Source organism: Suricata suricatta, chromosome 3 (genome assembly GCF_006229205.1).
Source record: "Suricata suricatta isolate VVHF042 chromosome 3, meerkat_22Aug2017_6uvM2_HiC, whole genome shotgun sequence".
Lineage (NCBI taxonomy): Eukaryota > Metazoa > Chordata > Mammalia > Carnivora > Herpestidae > Suricata > Suricata suricatta.
In genome coordinates this window covers 175,331,688-175,349,591 of record NC_043702.1, presented here as the reverse complement: position 1 = coordinate 175,349,591, position 17,904 = coordinate 175,331,688, and the positions used below count along the sequence as shown (strand labels likewise).

The window sequence follows — 17,904 nt, the reverse complement described above, 5'->3', positions numbered from 1 at the left end:
TCAGTTTACAAATAAGTCAAAAAAGTAACTCCTAGCTACCTAAGGAAGGGCACGGGATTGAAAGGTTAAGGTCAATGGACCAAAGACAAACTATGATTATTAAAGCACAGGTATCACACGTGTGTCACATATGCTTATCACTAATTTTCAACACGTAAGGGCGCTTTTCTTTCTCGCCACACCATTGACCTGGATCGCCAAGCCCCCCACCCCCACCCCCCGCCGCAGCTGCCACCTCCCTGCTCCACTCCTACCCTCACGGTGCGGTGATTGAAGATGGTGGCCCTCTCTGGCACTATGGCCACGTCGCCCACCAGGAGCAGCTCCAGAGCCGCAGGTCTGGGCGAGCTGGGAAGTTCCTAGAGTCGCACAAGAGCCACAGAGCTGAGCATAAACGCGTGATTCCTCAGCTGAGAGAAGGTCCCGATGTTCTCTCACATGCCAGAGATCACAGAATCACAGAGATGCACAGTCCTCAGATTTAGACTAGTTATAAATAAATGACTTTTATTTTATTTTTTAAATGTTTTATTTATTTTTGATACAGAGAGAGACAGAGCATGAGAGAGGGAGGGGCAGAGAGAGAAGGAGACACAGAACAGGAAGCAGGCTCCAGGCTCTGAGCTAGCTGTCAGCACAGAGCCTGACGCGGGGCTCGAACCCACTCATGACCTAAGTCGAAGTCAGACACTTAACCGACGGAGCCACCCAGGAGCCCCTGTTTTTTAAATTTTAGAGAGAGAGCGCACGTGAGCAGGGGAGAGAGGCAGAGGGAGAAAGAGAATTTAAGCAGGCTCCACACGGCAGAGCCTTACACAGGGCTTGATTCCACAACCCTGGGATCACAATCTCAGCTGAAACCAAAAGTCGGACACCCAACCTACCGGCCCACCAAGCACCCCTGATTTCTATCTCTAATATAATAGTCTCCACTTACCTTTGGTCTTTTATTCTCTGAATAGCCCACAAAATTGACTCCAATGAGTACAGTCCCTTTTAACTGATGCACCTTAAGGACCTGATGACCTGGAGGTAAGATGAGAAACAGTAACATGTGGAATACGAAAGTGTCTCCAGAAAAACCAAAGTTTGCCCTAATTTTTTCCAAATGGTGTTTTATTGCAGAGAGGAGAAACTGCTTTGTGGGGTTAGGGGTTAGGGTTAGGAGCTAGGGTTGGGGTTGGGGTTAGGGTTTAGGGGTTAGGATTGGGGTTGGGGTTGGGGTTTAGGGGTTAGGGTTGGGGTTAGGGGTTAGGGGTTAGGGAAATATATAAGAAACAGAAAATGGAGTTTTTGTGTTGACTCTGCCACTATACTCCTAAGGGACCCTGGGCAACTGCTTTATTTCTTAGCTTCCTTATTATATATTTATTTATTTTTTCTACAGAAATAGGTTTTATCTATTCATTTTTTTAAGTTTATTTATTTTGAGAGAGCGAGCAGGTGGGGGAGGGGCAGAGAGCGAGGGAGAGAGCTGTCCGCACAGAGCCTGGTGCAGGGCCTGCACTCATGAGGCTGTGAGATCGTGACCTGAGCGGACACCCTGAGCTGGACGCTTCACAGACGGAGCCAGCCGGGCGCCCCTCCCCGCCCCCACTCCCCACACTGCACACCACACCATTACGGTGTCACAGCAGGATGGTGCTAGAACATTACAGTGCTACACACGCTGGAGTATTAGTGCTCTAGCTAAGCTCTTAGACTTGTCCTCTGGGTAAGCTCGCTGTGGGCGGGGAGAGGGTTGGATCTTTACTTCTCTAGTGTTTCTTATTCCATAAACGGATATACCGCCCATCCAAATGCTCATGCTAGAAATTTAAAAGTTACCCTTTGTACCCCTTTATTCTTCACCTTTGGGACTGAGCTGCAGCAGACTGCCGTACTACCGGCCTGCTGTGAACCGTGCCTGCTGTGAGCCATGCCTCGGAGCGGTCCTCACCCACCCCGGCTCGGTTTTGGGCAGGGGACGTGCTTGGGTGAACTGGCAAATGTGATACCAGCAGAGGCCTGAGGGGCTATTTCACATGAGGGCTCGCCGGCCGCTCAGAACCTCTGCTCGTTCCTCGCGCGCGTCTGTAGGGCTCACTCGCTCTGCGCAGCTCACTCTTGCCGTCTCCTCTTTCCGCCGCCCCCGCTGGTCTCAGCATCAGCGTGACTTTCTCGGGCAGCCTACTCTGTTCTGAACTACCATCCGACATGGCAGTCGTGTTTAAAGTGTGTGCGGGCAGAGGCCGTGACTGCCTCACGTCCCATTCCATCTTTGGGCGCCTAGCACAGGCCCTTACTTGGAAGAGCTCCCCAATAAATATTTCCTAATAAATACATAAAATTTTCATATTAGGCAAATAATAGGCAATAAATACATTTTAAGAAGTGATTTTAGGTTCTTGTGAGCAATATTGCATCCCCCTCCTAGACCCCCTCCTTTGCAACCAAGGAAATCTACATGTATGTTTGCTAAAACAGTGATCAAAGATGAAAGGAGAGATACAATAAAATCTAAAATAAAACTGTCACCAGGGCGCCTGGGTGACTCAATCAGTTAAGCGTCCAACTTCGGCTCAGGGCATGATCTCACGGTTCATGGGTTCGAGCACCGCGTCAGGCTCTGTGTTGACAGCATGGAGCCTACTTGGGATTCTGTGTCTCCTTCTCTCGCTCTCTCTCTACCCCTCCCTCACTCACACACACACACATACACACACACACACACACACACACACACACACACACTCACTCACTCTCTCTCTCTCTCTCTCTCTCTCAAAAATAAGTAAACATGAAAAAAATACATAAATAAACCATCACCCAAGGGAAATGATTAATGCAGAAACACCTAGCAGGCTGCGTGAAAGGACTCTGAAGTCACCATAATACCATGTAGCCGGGTCTGTCCGCTGCCGTCATCCTTTGCTACCATCTCTACTGACTTATAATCTTCAAAACGAGCTAGTGTTTCATTTGAGGATTTCCATTCTAGCATTAGTGAGCTGAAATTATCAAACTTCCTCCCGTGCTGATCAAGCACCGCCAGCTCCAGGACCGTATCCCTCAGGCTCGAGACAGGGATCTGCATTTAAAATAAAGAAAAGAAAAGCAAGGCGCCTGGGTGGCTTGGTCAGGTAAGCACCTGACTCTTGGTTTCTGCTCAGGTTAGGATCTCACGGTTCGTGGGTTCAAGCCCCACGCAGGGCTCCGTGCTGACAGCATGGAGCCTACTTGGGATTCTCTCTCACCCTTTTTCTCTGTCCCTCCCACATTCACACTTGTGCTCTTTCACTCTCAACTTTTTTAAAAAAGCAATAAAAAAAGAAAAGAAGTAACACAGCAAGCAGTAAGATACCCCTGAAGCTAGGCGTCATGTTCCTCTCAGTCTTTTTTCTTTGACAATTTCCAAACCAACAGATAGGTTGAAAGAACAGTATAATGGACACCGATACATGTCATCTGAATTCACCATCTGCATTATCTGTCTCTCCCTCTACTTTCCTGCCCTCCAAGTGTGTGTGTCTGGGGTGTTTTTTTCTTTTCTTTTAATGTTTACTTATTTTTGAGAGAGAGACAGAGTGTGCTTGGGGGAGGGGCACAGAGCGAGGGAGACACGGAATCCGAAGCAGGATCCGGGCTCTCAGAACAAAGAACATTGCAGGGCTCAAAGCGATACAGCATGAGATCATGACCTGAGCCGAAGTGGAATGCTTAACCAACTGAGCCGCTCAGGTGCCCCTGCATTATTTTTGCTAAATGATGTAAGTATCATGACACTTTACATCTAAATATTTTAGTATGCGTTTCCTAAGAATGAGAATATTCTAAGAAAAACAATATTATCACACCCAAGAATATTAATATTAATTCAATTTCATCTAAAATACAGTCAATATTTATTTTTCCCTAATGTCCCTCAAAATATCTTTTATGCTTGTTTTTATTTTTGATCTACATTTGATCTTGATATGCGTATGTTTTTGTGAAACCTATACAATACACATATACCCTAAGAGAGGGTGACTAGGATGACTCAACGTCACAAAAATCTCAGTTATACTGAATTTATATATAAACTTAACAGAATCCCAACAAAAATACTTGGAATTGAGGAAATCTATATCCAAACAATTAGCTGACCACAAAGCTAACCTAGCAGAGACTTTGGTGGCCACAGAGGACAAAGAATACAAACATTACAGAACTAGTTCAGAAAAGGTCACTAAGCACTAACCACCAAACCACCACCACCACGAGAAACAGTAACAACCACAAAACCTATTGAGGGGAACAAACTGATTTCAGAATTGCTAGATTATGTTATTTAAAATGTCAAGTTTTCGGGGCACCTGAGTGGCTCAGTCGAGTTTCCAATTTCAGCTCAGATCATGATCCCACGGTTCATGGGTTCAAGCCCCACATCAGGCTCTGTGCTGACAGCTTGGAGCCTGGAGCTGCTTCCAAGTCTGTGTGTGTGTGTGTGTCTCTTTCTGCCCTCCCCCGTGCGCATGCTCTCTCTCAAAAATTAAAATAGAAAATTAAAGAAAAAAGAAAAATAGACTTTAAGACAAAAATTGTCACCAGAGACAAAAAAGGACATTGTGTAAGGATAAAAGGATGTCTTCTAATAAAGACATGGTTCGGCCTTTGTCCTCAGGTCCTGAGAAGTAACCGTAAGCCTCCGGAATTTCCCGAGTTAATAGGAGTATATCCATTATTCATGGTGGGGCTCACAGATCACACCTGATCACACATTCAGGATGGGCGTGGTCAGGCCAGAAAAACCAGCCACGTGACTGAGGGATGGGGCTTTGCACCAGCTGACACCAACCCAACCGTCAGGGAGGGAAGGGGAGCTGGAGTGAGTTGAACCACATGGTCAGTGATTGAATCATCATATTTATATAATGAAGCCCCTACACAATTTCTAGATACCAAAGCTCAGTGGGGCCTTCCGACTGGTGAACACATCAATGTCTTTCGTCTCTGTGTCACACACAAACCTGACTCCATGGATAGAGGGCACAGAAGTTCCAGATCGGGGACCTTCCCAGACCTCTCCCGATATGTCTCTTCATCTCACTGGTCCCAATTCGTGTCCTTTATAATCTTTATAATAAAGCTGTGCCTGTGAATCACTCTAACAAATTACTAAACCTGTATTGATTATAGCAATCCCAAGATGTGTAGTCAGTTGGTCAGAAATGTGGGTGGCCTGTGGACCCCTGAACCTGTGGCTGGCATCTGAAGTGAGGGCAGTTTTGTTGGGAACTGTGCACTTAAAACTATGGAGTGTGAGCTAACTCCAGGAAGTTAGTGTTAGAATTGCATTGTCAATTGCAAAAGGCCAATCTATCAAAAAGATGTCACAATTATAAATATATTTACATCTAATAACAGAGCCCCCAAAAATACATGAAGCAAAACTGACAGAATTTAAGGGGAAAATCGACAACTGAACAATAATAGTTGGAGACTTCAATACCCCACTTTCAACAATGGTAAACACTTGGAGGCGCCGGGGGGGCTCAGTCGGTTGAGCTTCCAACTGGCTCAGGTCCTGATCTCACGGTTTATGAGTTTGAGCCCCACATCAGGCTCACTCCTGTTGGCACAGACCCCATTTTTGATCTTCTGTCCCCACCTCTCCCTGCCTCTCCCCTGCTTGCCATCTTTCTCTCACAATAAATAAATAAACTACAAAACACTGTTGAAAAAATCAAAGCAGCCTAACTAAATGGAGAGACATCCCATGTTTATAAATCAGAAGACAATACTGTTAAGATGATCTACAGATTCAAGGAAGGCAATCTGTACCAAAATCCCTGCTACTAGTTTTTTTTGTAGAAACTGAAAAGGTGATTCTAAAATTCATATTGTGAGGGACTCAGAACTGCAAAAACAATCTTGAAACTGAAGAACAGACTTAGACGACACCCACTCCCCATTTCAAAACTCACAACAAAGCTACAGTAATCAAGGAGTGTGCGAGTGGCATAAAGACACATAAACCAACAAAATAAACTGGAGAATCCAGAAATAAATCCTCACATTTATGGTTAATAGATTTTCAACAAGAGTGCCAAGACAATCCAAAGAAGTAAGAATAATCTTTTTAACAAACGATGCTGAATCAACCGCATGTCTATATGCAAAACAATGAAGGTAGACCCCAACCTCACACCATAAAAATTACCTCAAAACAGACTAGGGCCAAACGGTAAGGGATGAAACTATAAAACTCTTAGAAGTCATCAAAGGTATAAATATTTGTGCCCTTGGATTAGGCAATTGTTTCTTAGATATGACATCAAAAGTACAATCACCACCAACAACAAAATTGACAAACTAGACATCACCAAACACACAAAAAATTTTTTTAAGTTTATCTATTTGGGGAGGGGGTAGAGAGAGGGAGAGAGAGAATTCCAGGCAGGCTCTACACTGTCAGCACAGAGCCTGATGCGGGGCTCAAACCCACGAACCATGAGACCATGACCTGAGCCGAAACCAAGAGCCAGACACTTAACCAACTGAGCCACCCAGGCGCTCTGTGAAACAAAAACTTCTGTGCTTCAAAGGACACCATTCTTTTTTTTTTTTTTTTTTTTTTGAGGGAGACAGAGTGTGAGCATGGGAGAGAGAGGGAGACACGGAATCCAATGCAGGCTCCAGGATCTGAGCTGTCAGCACAGAGCCTGACGCGGGGCTCGAACCCACAACCTGAGAGATTACAACCTGAGCCAAAGTTGGACACTCAACTGACCAAGCCACCCAGGCAACCCCTTGTACACTTTTAAAAGGGTCAAATTTACAGTATGTAAATGATACTTAATTATATATTATGGAGAATTAGGTCTGTAAATTGCTTCTAAATGGTTCCAAGAAAAAAATGTAGTTTTCTTGCAAATTTTCTGTAAATTTTTTTAAAAGTTTATTTATTTTGAGAAAGAGGGAGGACAAGCAGGGGAGGGGCAGAGAGATGGAGAAACAGAAAGAATCCCAAGCAGGCTCTGAGCCTTCAGCCCAGAGCCCGATGTGGGGTTCGAACCCATGAGATCATGATCTGAGCCCAGATCAAGAGCTGAACACTTAACCAACTGAGCCACCCAGGCACCCTGCAAAAATTTTTTAAATTTTGAATCACTTCAGGGGCACCTGGGTGGCTCAGTCGGTTGAGCATCCGACTTTGGCTCAGGTCATGATCTCACTGTAAGTTCGAACCCCACGTTGGGCTCTGTGCTGATGGCTCAGAGCCTGGAGCCTGCTTTGGATTCTGTGTCTCCCTCTCTCTGCCCCTCCCCTGCTCATACTCTGTCTCTCTCAGTCCCTCAAAAATAAATGTAAAACAAGTTTTTAAAAATTAAATCATTTTAAATGAAAAATATGACATCAAATGACAATTATACAGATAATTTTTATTCTGCTCCACCTGAGTGGTTTTTAAAAAAGTAAATCATTTATAAACTTCAAATAATATTTCATGTGGAATTTACTTCTGAAAAACATGAGTTCCTAACTGTAACATCTCATATTCTTGATCTTTTATAATAAAAAGAGAGAATAGTATAAAAGCCAAAAACAAGTGCTTTGGACTCAGGACGTGCTGCTCTGGGGCTTCGAGAAGCTCCTTCCAGGAGCCTCAGGTCCTCCATCTCTAAGCAGGACTAACTGGCGGTTCTGTTCGGCACAGACTAAGAAATGACTTCTGTTCTCCTAGGTTTGGAATTAAAGTCCACCTCACTTAGAACACAGTCTGATGTTCTAGTTTCTAGGTTAGAAAACTCATTTATTCCTCACTCCCTACTAGCCACGTTATTGCTTATCATCATTCTTCATGGGTCTGAAGTAGAGATAAATCCTATTACTTATCAATAATGCCAATAAAGCATCCGTGAGGGAAAGATACTAACCAAACTATCTGGAAGTTTGGAGACATGTCCATTGTTTGCTGCCTTAGCTGTACGCTGACTGGGCACCTGTGCTCAGTGTGCAAAGTCACTGAGTCGCCACGCGCCACTCAGCGTGGACAAGTGTAACCTAGTTTCATCATCTCTTTTCAGACACTATCCGGGAATGACTGACAAAGCCGTCGCCTTAACTTTAATAAGACAAAAGCCACACTTGGGAGCAGCTCTCTCTCGGGCACGGAGGGCACAAGGGCCGAGCCGGACGGCCCCGCCATACTCACCAGCTGCTTGCTGTGCTGTGGCAGAGGGCACGGCTGGGCACCGGCTGGCACCCTGTACACCGGGGCCACGGACATGCTGGCGGGGTGGGCACACACGAAGCGGACCTGCACAGCCTCAACAGCGGGACTGGGGTTCAGGACCCCCGGGTGGTTCCCAGCTCGGAATGTGAGCACCTTGAAGGAAACAGAGCAAGAGGCGGTCATGAGCAGACGCTCGGCGTCGCCCGCTAGTCATCGATCCCCGGTCCAGGGTCTCTCGGGACGTCATCGTCATCACAGTTTTTAATCCTGCGTGCTGAGGGAAATACGCGTGTCATGGAAATTTGTAAACAAAGGGAACATTAAAAAACCTAATTCTGGTCAATTACTTGTCTTCCACCAAATCTTAAAAAGTGGAAAAACTCTTTTTGTGTTTCAACCTTTCTCTGGTGGAAGCCCCAAGTGAGTAACAACGTGGAGATGAAAGGCTGGCGGCCCGACGGGTGGGGACTGACGCCCACGGCCAGCCGCATACACAACAACGTTCACTGCTTTGGAAAGCAGTGCAGTTCTTACTAATTAAAATCACGCATCAATTCCTTGTGGTCAGGTGGCACAGAGTCACACCCCGAATTCTCAACCCCAAACTGCAAGCCTTTGTTGCTGGCGATGACGGAAGCAGGGCACAGCGGGGCGGGGCCATGACCACCTCTAAACAGTAAAACTAACTGAACCGATAAAGGGCAGTATACTATCTCATCTGCACAGACCCAACTGGTTCTTCAAAACTGCTCACCACTCACGACTGCTGAACAATCAAAACCGCTAACAGATGACACGCTAACTTCCCTTCCCTGCGGTCCTTGGAGGTGGGAAGCCGTGTGTCCTCTAGTCTAGACAACAAAGAAATGAGTTATAGTGATACAGTGATTGAAACAAGTTCGTGATTACAAGAGTCTCGAACCACTTAGTGAGCTGTCAGAATTGTTAAATGATTAAAATCTTTGAGTACGTTTAAAGGATCGTAAAAGTTTTTTTTTAAGAAGGTCTTTAACCAATAATTAGAATTTTCCTGTCTAATATAAATGAAATCCACTAGAATCTGAACAAGAGAAGGAGCGCCTGGTTGGCTCAGCCAGTTGAGCATCTGGCTCCTGACTTCGGCTCCCGGTCTCACGGGCTGAGAGCGGGAGCCCCATGTCAGGCTCTGCACTGACGGCACGTACACTGCCTGAGCCTCTCTCCATCTTTCCATCTCTGCCTCTCCCCCATTTGCTGGGTCTCTCAAATATAAATAAATAAGCATTAAAAAAAAATCTGAGAAGGAATGGCTAGACGTATCAAAGATTTGGAGTATTACTGTTAAAAGAAAAGAAATGTTAGGGAAAAAAATATTTTCCTACTTACTTGTTCCCCTAAATCCAGGCACAGGACCCGGTAGATGTACTGGTTCTGTTTTCGCTTAGCTGGCAGCCGGACTTGTGTTAATGCAATTTTCTCTGACTTCTCCATGCTCAACTCCAAAAAGAATCGGGAGGGCTCCAAGACCCACGGACGGGGGCCCCCTTCAAACACCACCTCCTTTGCAGACCGCCACGTCACCAATGCCACTTCCACAGGGTTTACAGCCTAATGACATTCAAAGAAATTATCCTTGATGGGTCAACTCAACATTCGCAAGAGAAAAACTGACAGATCGTTAATTCCCAATTCAGGAGACATGTACCTGACGCCTCTGGCTTGGAAGTTTCGCAATCTCTATACCTATTTAGATCCTGCCGATTATTCAGGCCTAACTTTGGGCCACCTCACCCATTAACGTCTACTCAGTCGAGACCACAAGCACTGCACATCCCCTAAGATCCTGCTGTATTTGTCTCTACTGTTCATGTGTACATGAGGTCATCTCCTCATGCTGTTTAAATGTGTCACATGCTTCGTATGTGTGAGTCCAACAATTCTTATGCAGAGCACCTAGGTAGCTCAGTAGGTTAAGCATCTGACTGCTGATGTCAGCTCAGGTCATGATCTCACAGTTTGTAAGATGAATCCCCACATTGGGCTCTGCTCTGACAGTGTGGAATCTGCTTGGGATTCTCTCAGTCTCTCTCTTTCAAAATAAACAAACATTAAAAAAATTCTTCTTACACTTTCTACTTAGGTAAAAAAAATTCTTCAGAGAGGAGTATCTTCTACCTAAATTTTAAAAGAGAAATGTCTTGGGGCGCCTGGGTGGCTCAGTCGGTTAAGCGTCCAGCTTCAGCTCAGGTCATAATCTGACGGTTCGTGGATTCAGGCCCCACGTTGGGCTCTGTGCCGACAGTTCAGAGCCTGGAGCTGCTTCAGATTCTGTGTCTCCCTCTCTCTCTTTGCCCCTCCCCCGCTCACTCTCTGTCTCTCTCTCTCTCAAAATAAAATACAGACATAAAAAAATAAAAGAGAAATGTCTTGGGGCACCTGGGTAGCTCAGTCGGTTGAGCAACTGACTTCAGCTCAGGTCATGTTCTCACAGTTCATGAGTTCAAGCTTTGACAGCTCTGAGCCTATTCCCAATCCTCTGTCCCCCTCTTTCTTTGCCCCTCCCCTGCTTTCGTACATACACACATGCTCTATCTCTCAAAAATGAATATTAATAAATAATAATAAAAGAGAATTTCTCCTCCTCAGTGGGATTTAATATGTTATGCACATAAAAGGTATTGAACAATAGCTCTATAAGCGTTTAGCAAATGTTTTTTAGGAATTACTTTTTAACTTTTTTTTTAAATGTTTTATTTATTTTTGATACAGAGAGAGACAGAGCATGAGAGGGGGAGGGGTAGAGAGAGAAGGAGACACAGAACTAGAAGCAGGCTCCAGGCTCTGAGCTAGCTGTCACCACAGAGCCTGACGCGGGGCTTGAACCCACAAACGTGAGATCTGACCTGAGCCGAAGTCAGAGGCTTAACCGACTGAGCCACCCAGGCGCCCCAGGAATTACTTATTTTTTAAAGTTTATTTATTTGTTTTGAGGGAGACAGAAACAGCACGAGCAGGGGAGGGGCAGACAGAGAAAGAATCCCAAACGGGCTCCATGCTGTCAGCACAGAGGCCAACGTAGGGCTCAAACTCAGGAACTGTTAAGACCATGACCTAAGCCGAAATCAAGAGACAAACACGGCTGACTGAGGCCCTGTATAAGCATTTATAAAGCACCTCTACTTGGAGCACAGCTGGCACACAACCCCCGTCTGTCCCCACACCCATTATTACAGTACGACAGAGGACGCCCTCTCAGCACTGGGCCTCTTCTTCCCCGACCCGCTCGCTCCCGGACCAGAAGCCTGGGTCCCCGCATCCCTCACTCCTCCCGGCCGGCAACCACCGTCATCAGTCTGTTCTCCGTATTCATAAGACTGACTGTGCTCATTTATTCGCTTTTTAGATTCCACATGAGTGATGTTATATGGAATCATTTCTCTTTCTCAGTCTCATTTATTTCACTTAGCATAATCCCCTCTGTTTATGTCACAAATGGCAAGATCTCATCCCTTCTGTGGCTATGGAATACTCTAGTCTGTGGACGTGTATACATACACACCTCCCCTTCCCTACCCGTTCGCCCACCGACGGACACTTGGGCCGCTTTCACACCTCGGCTATTGCAAATAATGCTGCATAAACTCAGGGGGGGGTAAATCCTCTCAATTAGTGTTTTCATTTTTTTTGGTCAAATACCTAATAGTGGAATTATTGGATCATATGGCATCTTCCCCCTAATGTTTATTTGAGACAGCACACGTGTGAAAGGGGAGAGGAGAGTGGGGAGAAGCAGAGAGACAGGGAGACAGAACCCAAAGCAGGCTCCGTGCTGACAGCAGCGAGCCCGCTGCAGGCCTTGACGTGAGCCAAAGCTGGGCGCTTAACCGACTGAGCCACCCGGGCACCCCATGATGTTTCTGTTTTTAGGTGTTTTTTAATGTTTGTTTATTTTAGAGAGAGAGAGCACCAGCAGGGGAAGGACAGAGAGAGGGGACACAGAGGACCTGAGGCAGACTCTGGGCTGACAGCAGCAAGCCCGATGCAGGGCTTGAATTCACGAACCCTGAGATCATGACCTGAGGTGAAGTCAGTGCTTAACTGACTGAGCCAGCCAGGCGCCCCGGTTCTCTTCCAGGTTTTCGTAGTTTCAGGTCTCACATTTGGGTCTGTGATCCATCTTGAGTTTATTTCCATGCTTGGTGAAAGGAAGGAGTCCAGTTTCATTCTCTTTCCTGTGGCTGTCCAGCTCCCCAGCACCGTTTGTTGAAGAGACCTGCCTTTCTTCATTGTATACCCTTGCCTCCTTTGTCAAAGAGTAACGGCCCACACAGTCAGGGGTTTATTTAGGGCTCTCCCGTCTGCCACACTGGCCAGCACCACACTGTCTGGATGATTACAGCTTTGTAGCAGATCTTGAACTCGGGGGCTGTGATACTCCTGTACTTTGTTCTTTGTCAGAATCTGTCTATTCAGGGTCATTTGTGTGGTTTCATGTAAATTTAGTACTATAGGTTCTGGTTTTGTGAAAAATATGGCTGGCATTTTGATAGGACTTGCACTGAACCTTTAGATGACATGGGGTAATATGACCATTTTAATAATACTAATTCTGGGGCAGGGTGCCTGAGTGGCTCAGTTGGTTAAGTGTCCAACTCTTGGCTTTAGCTTAGGTCATGATCTTGCAGTTCATGAGTTCGAGCCCTGCACTGAGCTCCATGCTGACAGTGCGGACCCTGGTAGGGATTCTCTCTCTCTCTTCCCCTACACCTGCTTCTGCTCTTTCTCAAAATAAATAAATTTTTTAAAATTATATTAATTCTGGGGCACCTGGGTGATTCAGTCAGCTAAGGTCATGATGAGCTTCAGCTCAGGTCATGATCTCACAGCTTTTGAGTTTGAGCCCCTCATCGGGTTCTGTGCAGACAGTGCAGAGCCTGCTCTGGATGCTCTGACTCTCTGTATCTCTCAAAAATAAATAAACATTAAAAAAATAATAATAAGGGGCACCTGGTGACTCGGTTGAGTGTCTGACTTCAGCTCAGGTCATGATCTCATGGTTAGTGAATTCAAGCCCCACGTTGGGCTCTCTGCTGTCAGTGCAGAGCCCACTTCAGATCCTCTGTCTCCCTCTCACTGCCTCTCCCCTGCATATGCTCTCTCTCTCTCTCTCTCAAAAATAAACAAACACTAAACATTTAAAAAAATACCGATTCTTCCAGTCCACAAGCATGGAGCGTCTTTCCATTTGCTCGTGTCACCTCCAGTGTCTCTCATCAGTGCTCTACAGTTTTCTCAGTTCAGGTCTGTCACCTCCTTGGTTAGGTTTATTCCGAGGTATTTTATTCTTTTTGGTGTAATTGTATATGGTGTTATTTTCTTAATTTCTCCTTCTGCTTATTAGTGTATAGAAACACCACTGATTTCTGGGTATTAATTTTGTATCCTGCAACTTTACTGAATTCATTTATTACTTCTAGTATTTTTTTGTGGAATCTTTAGGATTTCCTGTGTTTAGTATCATGTTGTCTGCAAACATGATAGTTTAACCTCTTACCAGGAGGGATGCCACTTGTTTTTCTTGTCTGACTGTAGGGCTAGGACGTCCGGGACCATGTTGAACAAAAGAAGTGAGAGTGGGCGTCCTTGTCTTGATCCTCCTCTTAGAGGAAAAGCTCTCAGTTTTTCACCATTGAGTATAATGTTAGCTGTGGTTTATTCATACATGGTCTGTATTATGTTAATATGTTACCTCTAAACCCACTTTGTTAAGAGTTTTTATCATGAATGGATGTTGAATTTTGTCAAATCCTTTTTCTGCGTCTGTTCAGATAATCATGATTTCTTTTTAAGTTTATTTATTTTGAGAGAGACAGAGAACAAGAGCAGGGGAAGGCAGAGAGAGGGAGAATCCCAAGCAGGCTCCACATAATCAGCACAGAGCCTGATGCAGGGCTTGAACTCACAACACTTTACGATCATGAGCTGAGGCAACATCAAGAATTGGATACTCAACCAAATGAGTCACCCAGGCGCCCTCACGATAACCATGATTTTTATCATTTGTTTTGTTGATGTGGTACATCACACCGATTGATTTGTGAATGCTGAACTATCCTTGATTTCCAGGAAAAAGTTCCACTTGATCCTGGTGAGTGATCCTTTTAATGTAGGGCTGTGTGCCCTTCGCTAATATTTGGTTGAGGACTTTTGCTGTTATGTTCATCAGTGCTATTGGCCTAGAGTTCTTTCCTTATGGTGTCTGTCTGGTTTTGGAATTATGGTAATGCAGGCCGTGTGGGACGTACTTGGAAGCTTTCCTTCCTTTTCTAGTCTTTGGAATTGTTTGAGGAGAATAACTATAAACTCCTCCTTAAATGTCTGGTTGAATTCACCTGTGAACACATCTGGTCCTGGACTTTTGTTTGTCTGCAGTTTTTGGATTACGATTCAATTTCATTACTAGCAATCATTCTGTTCAGATTTTCTATTTATTCCTGATTCAGCTCTGGAAGATTATATGTTTCTAAGAATTAATCCATTAAATGGTTATTTTATTAAATTAGTAAATAACTTTTGTCCTAAAAATATAAGATAATACATCTATACACTTCATCCTATATTTCAAAGAACTCTCACTTAAGCGTACAGTCAAGCCTGGTGCCCTGTTTCTAGATGAACAAACTTGTTTTAGGAGGATGAATTATCAAAGCGTAGGCGATTCTCCTGTGCCCCGAAGTGTCTACCATAGTGACTAAGTTGCAAAACGAAGCACAGAGTGAAGCAATCCTTCTAAACACGTGAACAAGCCTGAGTATTTCTTTCCTGAACTAGTCAATCATACTCATAATTGGAACTATTTAACAATTTTTTTAATGTTTATTTATTTTTGAGAGAAAGACAGAACGTGGATGGGGGAGGGGCAGAGAGAGGGAGACAGAATCTGAAGCAAGCTTCCGGCTCTGAGCTGTCAGCACAGAGCCTGACATGGGGCTCGAGCTCATGAATTGTGATCATGACCTTAGCAGAAGTTGGATGTCCAACCAACTGAGCCACCCAGGTGGTAAAAGTGAAACTTTTAAAATTAAACATTCCTATGTCTAATGGCAGTATTCTCTTAAATAATGTGTTTACAACTCAATTCAACAAGTATTCACTCATGGCCCACTGGGGGATATAGTAATAAAAAGCCAAATGAGGTCCTGCCTCACAGGGGAGCTCGTGGTCTGGGAAAGCCAGATCTGAAGCCGGTAAAGAGTACAATGGACATTACAGGAAGGCACCTACTGTGTGCCATGCGAGCCTCTAACAGAAGAGACAGATTGGTCACAGGTCTCACAGAAGGCCTCCCTGAGAAAGCAAGACAGAACCTATTCCTTTCTCCTAAATATAGAGTCTAAATTAACCAGATCAACTGAATTGGATGTAAATTCTATGTAAAACGACAAATTGAGAACTATATCATTTGCTGAAACGTAATATTGATGACAAAGGTAGAACACAGATACTTTTTTAGGAAGGTGTAGGGGAAAATGTATGACCAAAGCACCACACAGAAAAGGAAAACCATCGGGGGCGCCCGCGGGGCTCAGTCAGCTGAGTGTCTGACTTTGGCTCAGGTCATGGTCTCATGGTCCATGGTTCAAGCCCCGCAGCAGGCTTTGCACAGACAGCACAGACCCTGCTTTAGATTCTCTATCCCCCTCTCTTCCCCTCCCCGACTCGTGTTCATTCTCTTCTTCTTCTCACTCTCTCTCTCTCTCCCTCTCCTTCTCTCCCAAAAATAAACATTAGGGGGCGCCTGGGTGGCTCAGTTGGTTAAGCATCTCCCTTCACCTCAGGTCATGACCTCACAGTTCAGGAGTTCAAGCCCCACACTGGGCTCTGTGCTGACAGCATGGAGCCTGCTTAGGATTCCCTCTCCCCACTCTCTCTGCCCCTATCCTGCTTGTGCTCTCTCTCTCAAAATAAGTAAGTAAACATTAAAGACAAATAAACAAACATTAAAACATTTAAAAAGAAAAGAAAGAAAAGGAAAACCATCACTTTACTTCCTCTCCTTTAATGATGGTTTTCATCCAGGGGAGATCTAACCTGTGGAGACTCAATAAATACAGAATAAGGCAAGGAATGATCATAAAACCAAAACCTAATGAAATGACAATGAACCACAGCCAAGGAGTTTCACTTAATTAAGCAAGTGGAAAGGCCCGTCTGCGGAGCGCGAAGGACGGATGTTTGCAGCGCGTGTTTAACGCTCGGGCCGCGAAATGGGCCACGAGCACACGCGGTCAGGGACGCGCCTGGCTTCTCTCCTCACTGTTGGCGGCCCCGCCCCGAGCGCCCCTTGTGCCGGGAGGCGCGGAGTCGGGATGCGTCAGCATCGCTCAGCAAGGGCGCCAGACAGCAGCTGCGGCTCCCTAAGGACCCGCTGGAACAGCACCCCAGGCCCTACGTCTGTTTTGAACTGCCACCTGCCGGAGTGTCCCAGTCATAGTGGACCAGTCCGTAGGGCCCTCCATGACTGTTTTGCTGAAAATCTTCAAGTATAAAGGGCAAAAGAGGATACCTCCCCTCTCTAGAATCCAGTTTTCTTTCCGAGTTCCTTAAAGGAGATAGTGCTAATATTTAATATCTTATCCAGAGCCATGTGTACACGGATATATGCACATGTAAAAATTCAAATAGTACCTTAAGATCAGTGCACATAATGGAACTTACTATTCCTATTTTACATCTCAATAAAAAGAAGGGAGAAGATCTACAACTTGCTATTGAGCTTTAAGGCACTCCTGTGGCAGACACACGAGGGGGTACATTCCGACACTCAGGCTGACGACGGAAGGCAGATCTAAAACTGAAGGAGTGGTAAATAAAGAGAACACGAACGTAACCAGTCTTCAGCAGGAGTCAGATGGCTGGGAAGACACTCAGTGGAGACAGTGGGTTCCCTGAAAAGCTACGCCAGCTTCTTACCAGCAACGCCTCACCTTTAGGGGTTCGTAAGCAGCGAATGTGGCACTGCTCTCCAAGTACTCCTCATACTCCGTCACGCTCACTGTTACCAGAGTATGGCCTGGAGATCTGGCTGCTAGATGGGTACTAGAACAGTGTGTTGGTCCAGGTCTTTGAATACCTGCAGATTAAGAAACATGACTTTGTCAGGGTAATAAGCAGTCAGTTCCCAATGGGGATCAGTCTATAGAAATATAAGAATTTTAATACATTAAAAAAATCTTGCTCTCACACACTAACTACTAGGCCCCAAGTGTTTATAGCAAATCTATATAAAAATCTGTTCCTTTATTAACATATATCATGTAAGACACAATTTTGTGTTGAGAATATAAATATCAGCAAAGGCATATATAGTCTAAAAGGGGAAAGTGAGCATTTATATAAATTAAAATATTAATAGAAAATGATAAGCATGGGGCACCTGAGCAGCTCGGTCAGTTAAGCAACCAACTCCTGATTTTGGCTCGGGTCATGATCTCATGATTCGTGGGACTGAGCCTCATGTTGAGCTCTGCAGTGGGCCTGGAGCCTGCTTGAGATTCTCCCCCCCCCCCCTCTCTCTCTCTCTCTCTCTCCCCCTCTCCCCTGCTCTCTAAAATAAAAATTTAAAAATAAATAAAATAGGGGCGCCTGGGTGGCTCAGTCGGTTAAGCCTCCGGCTTCGGCTCAGGTCAGATCTCACGTTTGTGGGTTCAAGCCCTGCGTCAGGC

The 17,904-nt window shown here is 45.2% G+C and overlaps 1 protein-coding gene across 1 annotated transcript in view; it reads right to left on the bottom strand.

The window, feature by feature from the left end:
* NUP210L (nucleoporin 210 like) overlaps positions 1 to 17,904 on the bottom strand; it is a 70,875-nt gene that overhangs the window by 27,014 nt on the left and 25,957 nt on the right. The window contains exons 14-19 of the mRNA XM_029933474.1: positions 17,167 to 17,312; positions 9,566 to 9,787; positions 8,180 to 8,353; positions 2,878 to 3,070; positions 938 to 1,026; positions 255 to 359 (exon numbers count right to left, since the gene is read on the bottom strand). Coding sequence (XP_029789334.1) covers positions 255 to 359; positions 938 to 1,026; positions 2,878 to 3,070; positions 8,180 to 8,353; positions 9,566 to 9,787; positions 17,167 to 17,312 — 929 coding nt within the window. The remainder of the gene's footprint in view (positions 1 to 254; positions 360 to 937; positions 1,027 to 2,877; positions 3,071 to 8,179; positions 8,354 to 9,565; positions 9,788 to 17,166; positions 17,313 to 17,904) is intronic.